Here is a 13,566-nt window from a genome sequence, read left to right as displayed (position 1 = left end):
CACCTCGCAGCACCCTCTCCCGTCACCCAGCTCCCACCCTCCTCTCTCACCACCCTCCCAGCTTCCTTGTGTCGGAGGTCCTGCTTGACACCGCCTTCTCCTCCGGATCTTTAAAGGGCATCACCCTGGATGGCTCCTCTTCCTTCTCTCCATCCTCCTCCAGGGCCAGCTCAGGCCCTCCCACGATATCCAGTGCCCCCCCCCCCACGTCCCAGAAACCCCTCAACGTCCAGCTCCGCCTCTGCACCATCCTTCTGCTCGGGTGTTCCATGAGTATCTCTAACTGAACCCGCCCCTGCCCCTCCTCAAACCTGCCCCTTCTCTGAGAAGGAAACATGACACCATCTTCCAGCTTCAGGAGCCTGGATTTCACCCCTTCATCCACTCAGCCCACTTCTTAATTGCACACACTTCCCGCCATCTCCTTTCCCACCGCCCTTGTCCAAACCTCCTTCCCGGGCCACTGCCACAGCTCCACCAAGCACCCTGCCTCTTCACCGGTGTTTTTCAAATCCCCAAGCCCGTCTCTGCCGCAGGGCCTTTGCATGTGCTAGTTCTTCCACCCTGAACATACTCCCCTCCATCCCTGCCGGGCCAGCCCTCACTCATCCTTCAGGTCTCAAGCTCCGTATCATCCTCTGACCTCCCCCCACCCAACCCAGGCCACTTCCCTTCATCATGGCTCTCACCGCACCCAAGGGCCTTTCCCCTGACCCCGTTCACGTTTGCAATGGGAACACATCTTCATTTGTAAGGATCTCCCTGCTGGACTTTAAGCTCTGTGAGGGCAGGAACTATGACCTCTCGTTTGTGGCTCTGTCTCCAGTGCTCACGGCCTGGCACTGGAGCTCCATAAGCAGGCACTGAGTTCATCAATTAACTTACTGAGCACCTACTATGTGCTAGGCTCTGGGGATAAAAAAGACGAGAGAGGTCTCTGTCCTTGAAGACCTTACCTTCCGATCAGACATTAAAAGACAGACAGATACACACACTTCCAGGCTGTGATCGATGTTATGGAGGAAAATAAGTCAGAATAAAGTGGAGAAAGCTGACAACCACACCTCAGCCGGGTAATCAAGGTCAACATCACGGTGATCAATCACATTGTCGTGTGTGCCCTGATGTCATGGGATGAATGCACTTCACTTCTGTGGCCTCCCTCCCCAAACCCATAACCACAATCTAATCTTGAGAAAAAACATCAGACAAACCCTAACAGGGGGGCACCCGACACAACCCCTGCCCAGTCCTCCACAAAACCGTCAAGGTCATCAAAACCAAGGACAGTCTGAGAAACCATCACAGCCCAGAGGAGCTCAGAAGACAGGATATCACGTGGGATGCCATGTGGGGTCCTGAGACGGAGAAAGTATATCTAGTAAAAACTAAGGAAATGTGAATAAATGGTGGGTGTTAGTTAATAATAATGTATTACTATTGGTTCATTAATATAACAAATATACCATGTTGGGGCTTCCCTGGTGGCGCAGTGGTTAGGAATCCGCCTGCCAATGCAGGGGACACGGGTTCGAGCCCTGGTCCAGGAAGATCCCACATGCTGCGGAGCAACTAAGCCCGTGCGCCACAACTACTGAGCCTGCACTCTAGAGCCCATGTGCCACAACTAGTGAGCCCACGTGCCACAACTAGTGAAACCTGCGCGCCTAGAGCCTGTGCTCCACAAGAGAAGCCACCGCGATGAGAAGCCCGCGCACCGCAACGAAGAGTAGCCCCCGCTTGCCACAACTAGAGAAAGCCTGCACGCGGCAACGAAGACCCAACGCAGCCAAAAATAAATAAATTAATTAATTAAAAAAAAATGTACCATGTTGATCTAAGATGTTAATAATGGGGAAAACTGGGTGTGGAAATATGGGAACTCTTGTACTATCTTCGCTATTTTTCTGTAAATTGAAAATGGTTCTTAAAAATAAGTCTGTTGAGAAGAATTAGGCAGAGTTTGGGGATGGAGAGGGCAGAGGGGTCACGGGGATCAGTGGGTCAGGGGGCCTCTTGGAGGAAGTGGCGTCTGAGCAGAGACAGGAAGGAGGTGCAGGGTGAGCCCTGTAGCCACCTGGAACCACCTGGGAGGTCAGGGGGTGGGGCTTCCAAGGCCAAGAGGGGTGGGGGGGCGGGGCCAGCCCTGGACTCTCACCTGGGCCAGGAGGGGAGGGGCAGTGGATGAGATGAGTGACCGCGGGCACTAGGGGGAGTGGGGACTGGACGTGGGGACCCCGGAGGGGCACGGGGAGGGGGTTGGGGAGAAGCAAGGTCTGACCCTGACCCTGGGTACGGGCAGATGCAGAGGGGGAGCTTGGGCATCTCGGTGGATGGAGCGGCAGGAGTGGGCGGGCGGGGCAGAGAGGAAGCCGCCAGGCCAGGGGCTGTAGGTATCAATGAACAAAGGGGAGAACCAGGAGGGGTGGCAGGGCACAGTCGGCAGTACGATGACGGAGGGGGGTCTGGAAGCAGCTGGGAGGACGCCTGCCCCGTCCAGGCCCCGACATCACGGAGCAGAGATCCACCTAGCTCTCCAGACCCCAACATCCACCTTCTGGGCCCCGGTTACACGGCCAAAAACAGCAGATTCGGGATCACAGACAGACCTGCCCCGTAGCTTCACCTCTCCAGCCACCAGCACCAGGCTCCTCGCAGGAGCGCCGTGATCCTCGGGCCCTTAATTCCACAAAGCTCTAGGAATCTGCTACCTTGGCCTTTCATCAGGGATTTCACAGCAACTACTGGAGCTGAGTGGCAGTATTACACTCAGCTCCACGGCTGTCACTGAGCGCCTTCCTGGTGCCAGGACGTGGGGACAAAGGAGGCGCGTCCCCCGCCCTCCGGGAGTCCAGGTCCAGCCGGGAGACGCAGCAGAGAGAGATGAATGGTGAGCACGAGCCATCTCAAAGGATTCTGACATGAGGGGTCACGCGGCCCCGGGAGCAGAGGAAGTGGCCTTCAAGGGCGGGATAGGAAACAGCTGAGCAGAAGGAGGTGCCCGGGGGGTGGGGCAGGCGGGCCTGGTGGCAGGGTGGCGAGATCCGGGCCACGGAGTAGTGAACCACTATCCCAGTGTGGACCCGGCAGGGAGGCCAGGAGGGGCTGGTGCCCATCAGAGGACGGAGCTGCCGCCCAAACAGCCTCCACATTGGGCCTGTGTGTGCTATGGGACCCAGCAATTCCACTTCCAGAAATTTCTCCCAAGGTACCAATCCAAATGTGCTCCTAGACGTTTACCAACTCGGAAATGATTTCAAATTTTGTGTAGGAAAAGCTGAATGCACAAAAGAAAAAGCCTGGAGGGACACGAATTTAAAAATGACCACTGCCTTCTGTTTGAGTTTTCTGTCTTCCAGGTTTTCAGCAGTATATGTTACTTTGGTAATTAGAAAAAATAATAATAGATGTCACTTATAAAAATTAATCACTATCCATGCGGCTTCTTTGCTGAAACTGACAAGCAAATCCTACAATGCAAATGGAAAGTCCAGAGACCCCCAAAAGCCAAAACAATCTTGAAAAGGAAGAACAAAGTTGGAGAACTGACACTTCCTGATTTCAAACTTTCCTACAATGCTAGAGTATCAAAACATGTGATACTGGCAGGAGGATACAGAGGTCAATGAAACAGAAATGAGAGGTCAGAAATAAACTTCACATTACAGCCAAGTGACATCCATAAGGGGGCTAAGACAATTCGATGGGGAAAAAAAGTCTTTCTAACAAATGGTGCTGGGACAACTGGATACCCACATGCAAAAGAATAAAACTGAACCCTTACTTTACACCATATATAGAAATCAACTCAAAATGGATCAGACCTCAGTGTAGGAACTAAAACTATAAAACTCTTAGAAAACGTGGAGGTAGGGCCTCCCTGGTGGTGCAGTGGTTGAGAGTCCGCCTGCCGATGCAGGGGACACGGGTTCCTGCCCCGGTCCGGGAAGATCCCACATGCCATGGAGCGGCTGGGCCCGTGAGCCACGGCCGCTGAGCCTGCGCGTCCGGAGCCTGTGCTCCGCAACGGGAGAGGCCACAACAGTGAGAGGCCCGCGTACCGCAAAAAAAAAAAAAAAAGAAAACGTGGAGGTAAATCTTCATGACCTTGGATGAGGTAATGATTTCTTAGCTGTGACACCAAAAGCACAAGGAACAAAAGAAAAAATAGATAAACCTGACAAACAAAATTTAAAACATTTGTACTTCAAAAGATACTATCCAGAAAATACAAAGACAACCCACAGAATGCGAGATTTTGCAAATCATATACCTGATAAAGGATTTGTATCTAGAATATATAAGGAACACTTAAAACTCAGTAATAAAAAGACAAATAACCCAATTTAAAAATGGGCAAAGCACAACTACTGAAGCACGCACGCCCTGAGGCCCGTGCTCCACAAGAGAAGCCACTGCAATGAGAAGCCTGCGCATCGCAACGAAGAGTAGCCCCCGCTCATTACAACTAGAGAAAGCCCGCACGCAGCAATGAAAGACCCAACGCAGCCAAAAAAAAAAAACTTCCTTCCTCCCCCAAATTGTATGACCTTCAGGTCAAACAAACTTTGGAAAAAAAAAAAAAAGGGGCAAAGGATCTGAATAGACATTTCTCCAGAACAGATTTACAAATAGCCAATACATGAAAAGATGCTCAACGTCATTAGCCATCGGGGAAATATAAATCAAAACCACTACGAGAGGGCTTCCCTGGTGGCGCAGTGGTTGAGAGTCCGCCTGCCGATGCAGGGGACACGGGTTCGTGCCCCGGTCCGGGAAGATCCCACGTGCCGCGGAGCGGCTGGGCCCGTGAGCCGTGGCCGCTGAGCCTGCGCGTCCGGGGCCTGTGCTCCGCAACGGGAGAGGCCGCAACAGTGAGAGGCCCGCGTACCACAAAAACAAAAACAACCACTACGAGATACCATTTCATACCTACTAGGGTAGCTATAATCAAAAAGATGAACAATAAGTGTTGCCAAGGCTGTAGAGAAACTGGAAGAATTTCCATACACTTCTTTGGGGGATGTAAAATGATGCAGCCACTACGGAAACAGTCTGGCAGTTACTCAAAAGGTTAAGCACAGAATCACCATATGACCCAGCAATTTCACTCCCAGGTATATACCAAAAAGAACTGCAAACACAAGCTCATACAAAACCTTGTACATGGATGTTCACAGCAGCACTATTCAAAATAACCAAAATGTGGAAACAACCCAAATGCCCTCGAGAAAGAACAGATGAACACGTTGTGGTCTATCCATACAATGGAATATTATTCAGCCATGAAAAGGAATGCAGTTCTTTTTTTTTTTTTGGCTGCGTTGGGTCTTTCCTGCCACGCGCGGGGGCTACTCTTCGTTGTGGTGCGCGGGCTTCTCACTGTGGTGGCTTCTCTTGTTGTGGAGCACGGGCTCTAGGCACACGGGCTTCAGTAGTTGTGGCACGTGGGCTCAGTAGTTGTGCTTGTGGGCCCTCGAGTGCAGGCTCCGTAGTCGTGGCGCACGGGCTTAGTTGCTCCGCGGCACGTGGGATCTTCCCAGACCGGGGTCGAACCTGTGTCCCCTGCGTTGGCAGGCGGATTCTTAACCACTGCGCCGCCAGGGAAGTCCAGGAATGGAGTTTGGACACCTGCTACAACATGGATGAATCTTAAAAACACTATATGCCAAGTGAAAGAAGCCAGACGACACAAAAGTCATGTATTGATATGATTCCCCTTCTATGAAATATCTAGAATATGCGAATTATAGAGACGCAATAATTCTTTAGAGACAAAGTGGTTGCCGGGGGCCAGGAAGGAGGATACAGGACTGGGTGCTGGTTGTTACGGGGTTCCTTTCTGGGGTGATGAAAATGTCCCTGACTGATTGAGGTGATGGCTCAACAGCTCTGGGAGTTCACTAACAACCACTGAACTGCACGGTATGGGAATTCTACCTCAATAAACCTGTTATTAAGCAATGAACCTCTAGAATGCAGGTGCTAGCATCTACCTCTGCTGGGCTACTTTGAGGATTTGGTGAGATGATCTATTGGCCAGTGCTAATCAACTCTAGTGATCTACACAGATGTCACCGTCACCACCCACGGCTTCTCTGCGTGTCAGAAACCCCTTTCTGATTTACTCAGCCTAGCTAGCAGCACCTAGGATATGTGGACAGCACCCGAGGTGTTGGAGCTATAAAGAAACATGACCTAGTCTCTGCCCCACGTGGGCAGTTAGGTGTCACAGCTGCTTGCCGGTCCTCCCACGTCCCTGTGGCCCCCCAAACCAGCCCCGGGAGTCAAACACCATTTCGCACCCCTGCCACCTCTCTGATCTTACCTCCGATCACCCTCGTCCTTGCTGTCTAGGCTCCAGCCACGCTGCCCCCCTCGCTGGCCTTCACACCTGCCAGCACGGGCATCCCAGGGGGCCTCTGCACTTGCTGCCGCCCTAGGTACCAACCAGCAGGTCTCGGCTCGAATGCCAACTCCGACCACCCCACCAAAAACAGAGCGGAGAAGGAACCACCCTGCTTCTTGCTTCAGTTTCCTTCAATGCGGTCATGCCACCTGGAAACATGCTCATCCGTCCCTCGACATGTCTGTCTCCCCAGCTGGACCGCCAGCCCACTCAAGGCCATCACCGCAGGGGCTAAGCTAGGAACAGACCCACGCAAGGCGCTCAAATCAACGGCAGGGCTGCCTACAGACCTAGAAAAGCCTCTGGGGCATGCAGACATTTGGTTCTAGAGGCTGCCTTGCCCAGAGCAAGGTCCTGTAGGAAAACACACAAGAGATGTTTCTGCTATGAAGAAACTAAAACTGGCTCTCTGACCTGGTCAAAGTCCAAATATGAAAACAACAGACAGAAGGGGATGAAAATCACATTTCACGCCGCGGGCCACAGAGGTCAGCTCTGGGAAAGCAAAAGCAAATCCGCCGCCAGTTTCACTGCTGCCCCCGCGGAGATGCAGTCCCCTCCTGGCCACCACCAATCACCCTGTCCTTGTACTGCCCAGGTCATCCGTCTTAATCTTCTGGTTCACAAAAGACTTTTTAAAGATGGCACCCGTCCTTACTTTTAGGGACGTACTCATTTGCAAACCCCGAGTCCTGCAGGCACGTGTCTAGGACGTGTATTAATGATGCCCTCGGCACAGTGCTCTTTGCATAGACTTTTCACAAGCTTGCTTTAGCCAGAATAAAAAATTACTTCCCCCTGAGTTCCTTCTAAATGATAATGAAGATCTGCAGCCTGTCTCCCCCAAAGCTACGACAGTTATGTTTTAGTCACTTCCAGACAGGCTTGCCGTGGCTTAATGCACTGAGGACGCAGGCTCATTGCAACCGGCAGGAGAGCATCCCGGCCAGGTGCAGTGCCAGCCACGTCCCCGGGCATCTCCACACAATGATGATAGCACCGTCTTCTGCTCAGAAGACCATCTTTGTGCAGCTGAGTTTCTTCGTAGGGGCAAAGGAAGGGAGAAAACAGAACTTAACAACCTGAAGGAGCCTTGTCCAGTAAACTGGGAGATGAGATGCGAAATCTGCTTGTGGGGAGAAATGCGTACCCCGGTGACGACACGGCCAGCCTGCCTTGGACCAACGCACCCGCAGGTGCGGAGGCCCCTCTCTGACTATTCACTCTGGAAAGCACGAGAACTGCCATTCCCTCTTTCAAAGATCATTAAAAATATAAAGGATCTCATCTGTAAACTGCTATCTTCCCCAGGCGGCACCAGCCGTTCACCCTGTTAAGAGATTCAGGGCACTCCTGGAGGATGCTAGCGAAAAGGACCACAGGACAAACACCTGCATACAGGAGACAGGATACGTCTTTCAGCTCCTGAGCCCACAGGATACTCACTTCTAAACGGGAACCACAGACCTGCCCATGCACCTCCCTCCCAGCTCTGCCCTGTCTGTGCCCATGTTCCAGCGCCCGGCACAGCACCCGCCGGACAGCAAGCGCGTGGCATCTGACGTCACCCTCATGCTGGCAGACGGGCACGACTGTTCTGCTTTAATCCGAGCCGGGATTTGAATCCAGAGAGCCAATTCCACAGCCCATCACACCCACCCCTTCACCCCCTCACACTGCATTACACACAAAAGATGCTCGAAGAGAATGTTTCAATGAGCGGCTTCATTCTTAATGCCTGGCTTAGCCAAGGCCAGGGTTTTTGACAGGAAGCAGAGAGCAGCTCACAATGTTTTAAACACCAACAGTCCTGAGGCAGGAGGGTCAGTGTGGGTAAGTCTACAGAGAGAGACAGGACAGGGGCCAAGACAAGAGGTAACAAAGTGCACATGATGGAGAACAGAGAGCGAAAGCCGGGGGACCGACCGTGCTAACTCAGAAAGGTCCTGCCGGTCCCAAGACTGGACGTGGCCAGTGGTCAGGATGTCAGCCAGACCTCACCCTGACAAGCTCAGGCCTGCACGTGGTCCACACCCTGCACCAAAACAACCTGCACTTCCTCCTCGGCTGATTTTAACCTGTGTCCTCTCACCGGAATAAGCCATAACCGTGAGTATAACTGGAGTCCTTTTAGCAAAGTGTCAAACCTATGGGTCGTCTTGGGGCTCCCAAACTTACAACCGGCATCAGAAGTGGGGTTGGGCTTGGGGGAAATGGGCTTTCTAACCTCACAGCCAGGTGGGCAGGTGCTCAGCTTGCTCAAGGAGGGAGGGGCAAGGAGGCTCAGGGGCCGGGGCACTGCAGTTGGGGGTGGTGCGGGAACTGAGGAAGCAGGGCCTCCAGCCTGGGGCACATCTAAGGGTGTCCGGCTCGGCGGCACCCCCGGGCAGGCCACGGGCAGCTCACCCCTGACTGCGCGTACAGGCTGCCTGGCCCTGGGGCCAGTTCCTCCCCACGCCAAGAAAAGGAGGTGCTGACAGCCCCCTGTCGTGAGGGAACCCCGACTCAGGGATACGCTGAGCCTCCCCCTTACCTGACAAACAAGAACAACCCAGGGTAGCTGGCGCTCAGCCCAGGCATCTCCCAGACCCCCACCAGCACGCGTGCGTCTCTGTTTAAAAGCCCTGTAGTCAGTGAGTAGTAGTATTTCACATACATCCCCGTCACGTGCCACAAGCCACAGACAAGACAGCCTGATGGCGCTGTCCTGCTTGCTGTGTTTATGTTTATTTTAGAAGATAAGCCACCAGCCTCGAGGTACGATTTGCAGTCTGACGGCAGGGGGAACCTTCCAGAAATTGCCCATCTCCAGGCGTATGTGCTCCAGGCTGGCGGGATGGCCATGGGAGCAGACTTCTATGTGTCTGGCAGCTGGCCCTTCCTGGGAACTGGCAAGGCAGCAAGGCCGGCCCTGCTCCCAAGGGGACGGGAACCCTCAGCTACAGCTAAGGGATGCGGCGGTTTAGGGACAGGAGGTAACTCGGCCTGGTGTACTGGTTTCTCCGGCTGCTGTAACAAATTATCACTAATTTGGGGCTTCCAAACCACCAGGGTATTCCCTCAGAGTCCTGGAGGTCAGAAGTCCAAGACCAGTTTCACTGGGTTAGTGCCAAGGTGTCAGGAGGGCTGATTCCTTCTGGAGGCTCTAGGGAAGGCTTCCTGGCCTTTTCCACGTTCTAGGGGAGCCCACATTCCTTAGCACGTGGCCCCTTCCCACATTTTCAAAGCCAGCAGCGTGGCATCCCGTATCCACCCTCATGTTGCCACCATCACCTGCAGTCAAATCTCTCTCTGCCTCCCTCTTATAAGGACACTTGTGAGCCCACCAGACAATCCAGGGTCATTCCTCCCTCCACACCCCTAGCTTAATCACATCTGCAAAGTCCCGTTTGCCATATAAGGAGGTAACAGTCACAGGTTCCAGAGGCTAGGACGTGGACATCTTTGGGGGCCATGATTCAGCACACCACACCTGGGTTCCCCAGGAAAGAGAGCCCAGGGCCAAGCTGACTGCTGCTGCTTTTGGGGGGACCATAACCCCAGACTAGCAAGAGTGAGGGGAGAGGGAAGGGAGGCAGGTGCGCCCCTGAGCCGCCCGCAGCTTCGGAAGAAAACCCAGCCGATGCCCAGCACACAGCCAACTTCCTGTGGAAGCACGGCTCTCAGAACTGCCCGTCGGGGAAGAAAGGGAGAGGCGTGCATTCCCACCCCCTGGGGTCCAGTCCTGCTTTGCCCCACAGGATGTCAACGTCCACGCTCCCAGCCCCTCCAGTCAACACACTCCATGCCCCAGACGTGGTCGTTCATCTGAACCCGGAATCCGGGGCTGGAGGGGCTGCCACAGCCTCCGCAGGTCCCGTCGGGCTGGTCCCGGATGCAGAGATGCCGTGGTCCCTCTGTGTGGGCGAATAAAGGACACGCAGCTGCCCAGCCCTCACCCGGTAGAAACCAAAAATGCCTGTAGTCTCCTGAGGCAGAGGCGGGAAGGGCCGAGTGAGTGGGTCCAGGAGGAGCGCGAAGCGGATCTGGACCCCGTATAGCAGGGAGGTGACTGGTTCATCTTGCAGCCCCAGGGCCCAGCACAGCTCCGGACCCTCAACCGGGGCTCAGCGAATGAGGCATCAAACAGACTCATTCAAGACCGGCCACTTCACTGGTTCGGAGCGTAACCTGGGGGTGGGGGAGTTACTTCTCTCGGAGTCCCCGTATGGAGGTGAGGGTGACACCAGGCTCCCTGGGTCTTGTTTCAAGGAGAAGATGCTCACGTGCTCTCAAGCTCTGCTTACACGTCGAAGAAGGAAAAATCAGAGCGGGGCACGTGATGGCTGATTTTATGTGTCAGCTTGGCCCGGACGGGATGCCAAGGTAGCTGATTAAACATTCTTTCTGGGCGTGTCTGTGAGGGTGTCTCGGGAAGAGATTAGCATTTGTATCGGTGGCCTGCGTAAAGCAGAGGGCCCCGGCCAGCGTTGGGTGGGTGGCACGCAATCCAGGAAGGGCCTGAATAGGACAAAAAGGTAGAGGAAGGCTGGACTCGCCCTCTCTTTGCCTGGGATGTGCAAGTCCTGTCCTGGGCTCTCAGGCCCTCGGACCAGCTTTCCTGGTCCCCAGTTTGCAGAGGGCAGATCATGGGTCTTCTCAGCCTCCATAATCACGTGAGCCAATCCTTATAAGTCTCTATAGATAGATACAGAGAGAGACAGAAGAGATATATATAGAGAGAGATAGATAGATAGACAGAGAGATGGAGAGAGAGATAGAGAGGTAGAGAGATAGGGCCATCTCCTGTGGATTCTGTTTCTCTGCAGAACCCTGACAAAAACAGGGCATCCCCTTCTACTACTTAAATATCGCCCGTGGAGAACATTTTAGTGGCTGACGTGCAGGGTTACTTTTCCTCACCGACAATCTTCCATTCAGAATAACAAAGTGGGTATTCAGGAAAAAAAGAAATCTTAATAAACTAGGCAGTTTAAGATGCTCAGAATCAACATTATGGGGTGGGCCTGAAAACAGACATTTTCCATTTCAATTCTTTAAAAGCTACAACTTGCAAAGGTGTTGTTTATCCTGAAGGAGCCCTCGTGAAAAGGCAGCGGTGCCCTCATTGGGCCCAACCGCAGTGGTTAAGGTGGAGAAACTTTTGAAAAAGCCCTTTTCATAGGATATGTGTGTGGCTCTGCCCTAAACGGCATCTGCACAGCCCAGGTCCACTGGCCTCTGGGCTCGCAGGTGACGACGCTGTCAGAGCCCTTGCCGGCCCAGGGATTACCTCTGACGCCCTGCTGTGGTTTAGATCAGAGCATCAAACTGCAACCCACGCTCGCTCCAACAAAGGTTAACGCTACGAATGAAGCTTCACCGCTAAGGCTCGAGAGACCAGTGGGGAGAGACGCGCAGCCGCCACGGCCCCGAAGGAGCCCAGAGCCAGCGGCCCGGGCTGGCCTTGCTTCCCTGACTTTCCGGAACCAGGCGGCCATCCTCTGGCCTCGCCGGTCCCCACATGTCCAGACGCTGCAGAACCTGACCGCTGCCCAGCGCAGGGGCACCAGCATCCAATGAGGATCCACAGGTGTGGCCAGAGGGGACCCACGTGCCCGCTTTTCAGAGTTTCCTCTGAACGCCGCCCCTCTCGCTCCAGAAAGGGTTTGAACGCCTTGAACCCGTCTGCAAGGCACCGTGAGCGTTCACTGCAGCTGCTCATTCCAAGTGTTAAGAAAAGGGTCCCCGCATAACTGGGTCCAGCACACGACGGGGGGCCGGCCGTCGGAGAGGCCCCGTGGGGCTGGGCCCCTGGGAGATGCTCCAGGCCGTCCAGCCTCATCCTTCACATCCCCCCACCAAACGCAGCAGTAAGGCCCCTTGACCAGCCCCCAGCTTTGCTCCTCTGGCCCACAAGAGCCTGAACCCCAAGATCTGACCTCCCAAGAACATCCCAGCCAGGACACTCGTCCTCACCTTGACCAACTCTCTGAATCTGGGGTCGTCCCTGGAGGTGGGGTCAATCACCATGCGCTCCTGGTTCTCCTCTGCAGGGACAAAGGACAGGGGGGGTTAGCGTCGCGGGGGGCGGGGAGCCGGCTTCCCTTGCACAGATGGGGGGAATTGAGAGCAGAGACCCCGTGGCCCTCTCACTGAGCAGCCCTGCAGCCATTCACACGGCCCGGGAAGAACTGCCTCCCAGGGTGCAATGGAGCATCCACCCCCATCTTTCAGGAGGGAGGGGCGTGCACACAGGCCTGAATTGGATCTGTGGAAAAGCCACCATTAATAAACCCGGGGAAGACCTGGCGTTCACCGAGAAAGCTCGCCACTACATAAGGTGATACGGACAAAAATATTAGAAAGAGCAGGGGGAAAAAAGGATGTTTCACAGCAAAGTGTGTTTATCCATATTCTGTTTCTGTTTATCTGTTTTCCCCTCCGTGTCTGGCCTCGATCCATGGACCACGGGCACCAGTGAGCTTGTACAGAGGGAGTGACGCAGGGGTAATAAGTGGACGGCAGAGGGGAAAGACCCACAGACAACAGACACGTCGCAGAACAAAACTGAGCAGGGGTGTTAAAAGGACAGAAAAGAAGCACAACCTCTGGCCCCTAGGACGTGCAGGCATAGATGACCAGGGTCCCGGGGCCCATACAGGCTCCCACAGCTGGGACCCTGTCCACGTTGGTGGGAATGAAATGGCTTTGAGTGACAGAGGCTTCACAACAGCGAAAATTCTTTTTTTTTAAAGTTTATTTGTTGTGATTTCTTATGAGATATTTCTATATATATATATATATATTTTTAATTTATTTAATTTATTTAATTTTGGCTGCGTTGGGTCTTCATTGCTGCGCATGGGCTTTCTCTAGTTGCGGAGAGAGGGGGCTACTCTTCACTGCGGTGCACGGGCTTCTCATTGTGGTGGCTTCTCTTGTTGCGGAGCACGGGCTCTAGGTGCGCGGGCTTCAGTAGTTGCGGCTCACGGGCTCTAGAGCGCAGGCTCAGTAGTTGTGGCGCACGGGCTTAGTTGCTCCGCGGCATGTGGGATCTTCCCAGACCAGGGATCAAGCCCGTGTCCCCTGCGTTGGCACGTGGATTCTTAACCACCGCGCCACCGGGGAAGCCCAACCAGGGTGGTTCTTATCAAGGTCACAAGAGCTTCAGGGGC

At 54.0% G+C, this 13,566-nt stretch overlaps 1 protein-coding gene across 4 annotated transcripts in view; it reads right to left on the bottom strand.

Annotated features, from left to right (window-relative positions):
• The window catches only part of PARVB (parvin beta), a 114,508-nt gene that overhangs the window by 41,483 nt on the left and 59,459 nt on the right, over positions 1–13,566 (bottom strand). For all 4 annotated transcript variants that reach the window (XM_029205595.1, XM_029205598.1, XM_029205599.1 and 1 more), the window contains exon 3: positions 12,368–12,438. In XM_029205595.1, coding sequence (XP_029061428.1) covers positions 12,368–12,438 — 71 coding nt within the window. The remainder of the gene's footprint in view (positions 1–12,367; positions 12,439–13,566) is intronic.

This window comes from Monodon monoceros, unplaced genomic scaffold, assembly GCF_005190385.1.
Source record: "Monodon monoceros isolate NGI ecotype Baffin Bay Population unplaced genomic scaffold, NGI_Narwhal_1 Super_Scaffold_6, whole genome shotgun sequence".
Lineage (NCBI taxonomy): Eukaryota > Metazoa > Chordata > Mammalia > Artiodactyla > Monodontidae > Monodon > Monodon monoceros.
Note: the sequence above shows the minus strand (reverse complement) of the source record. Positions and strands in the feature narration are given on the sequence as shown.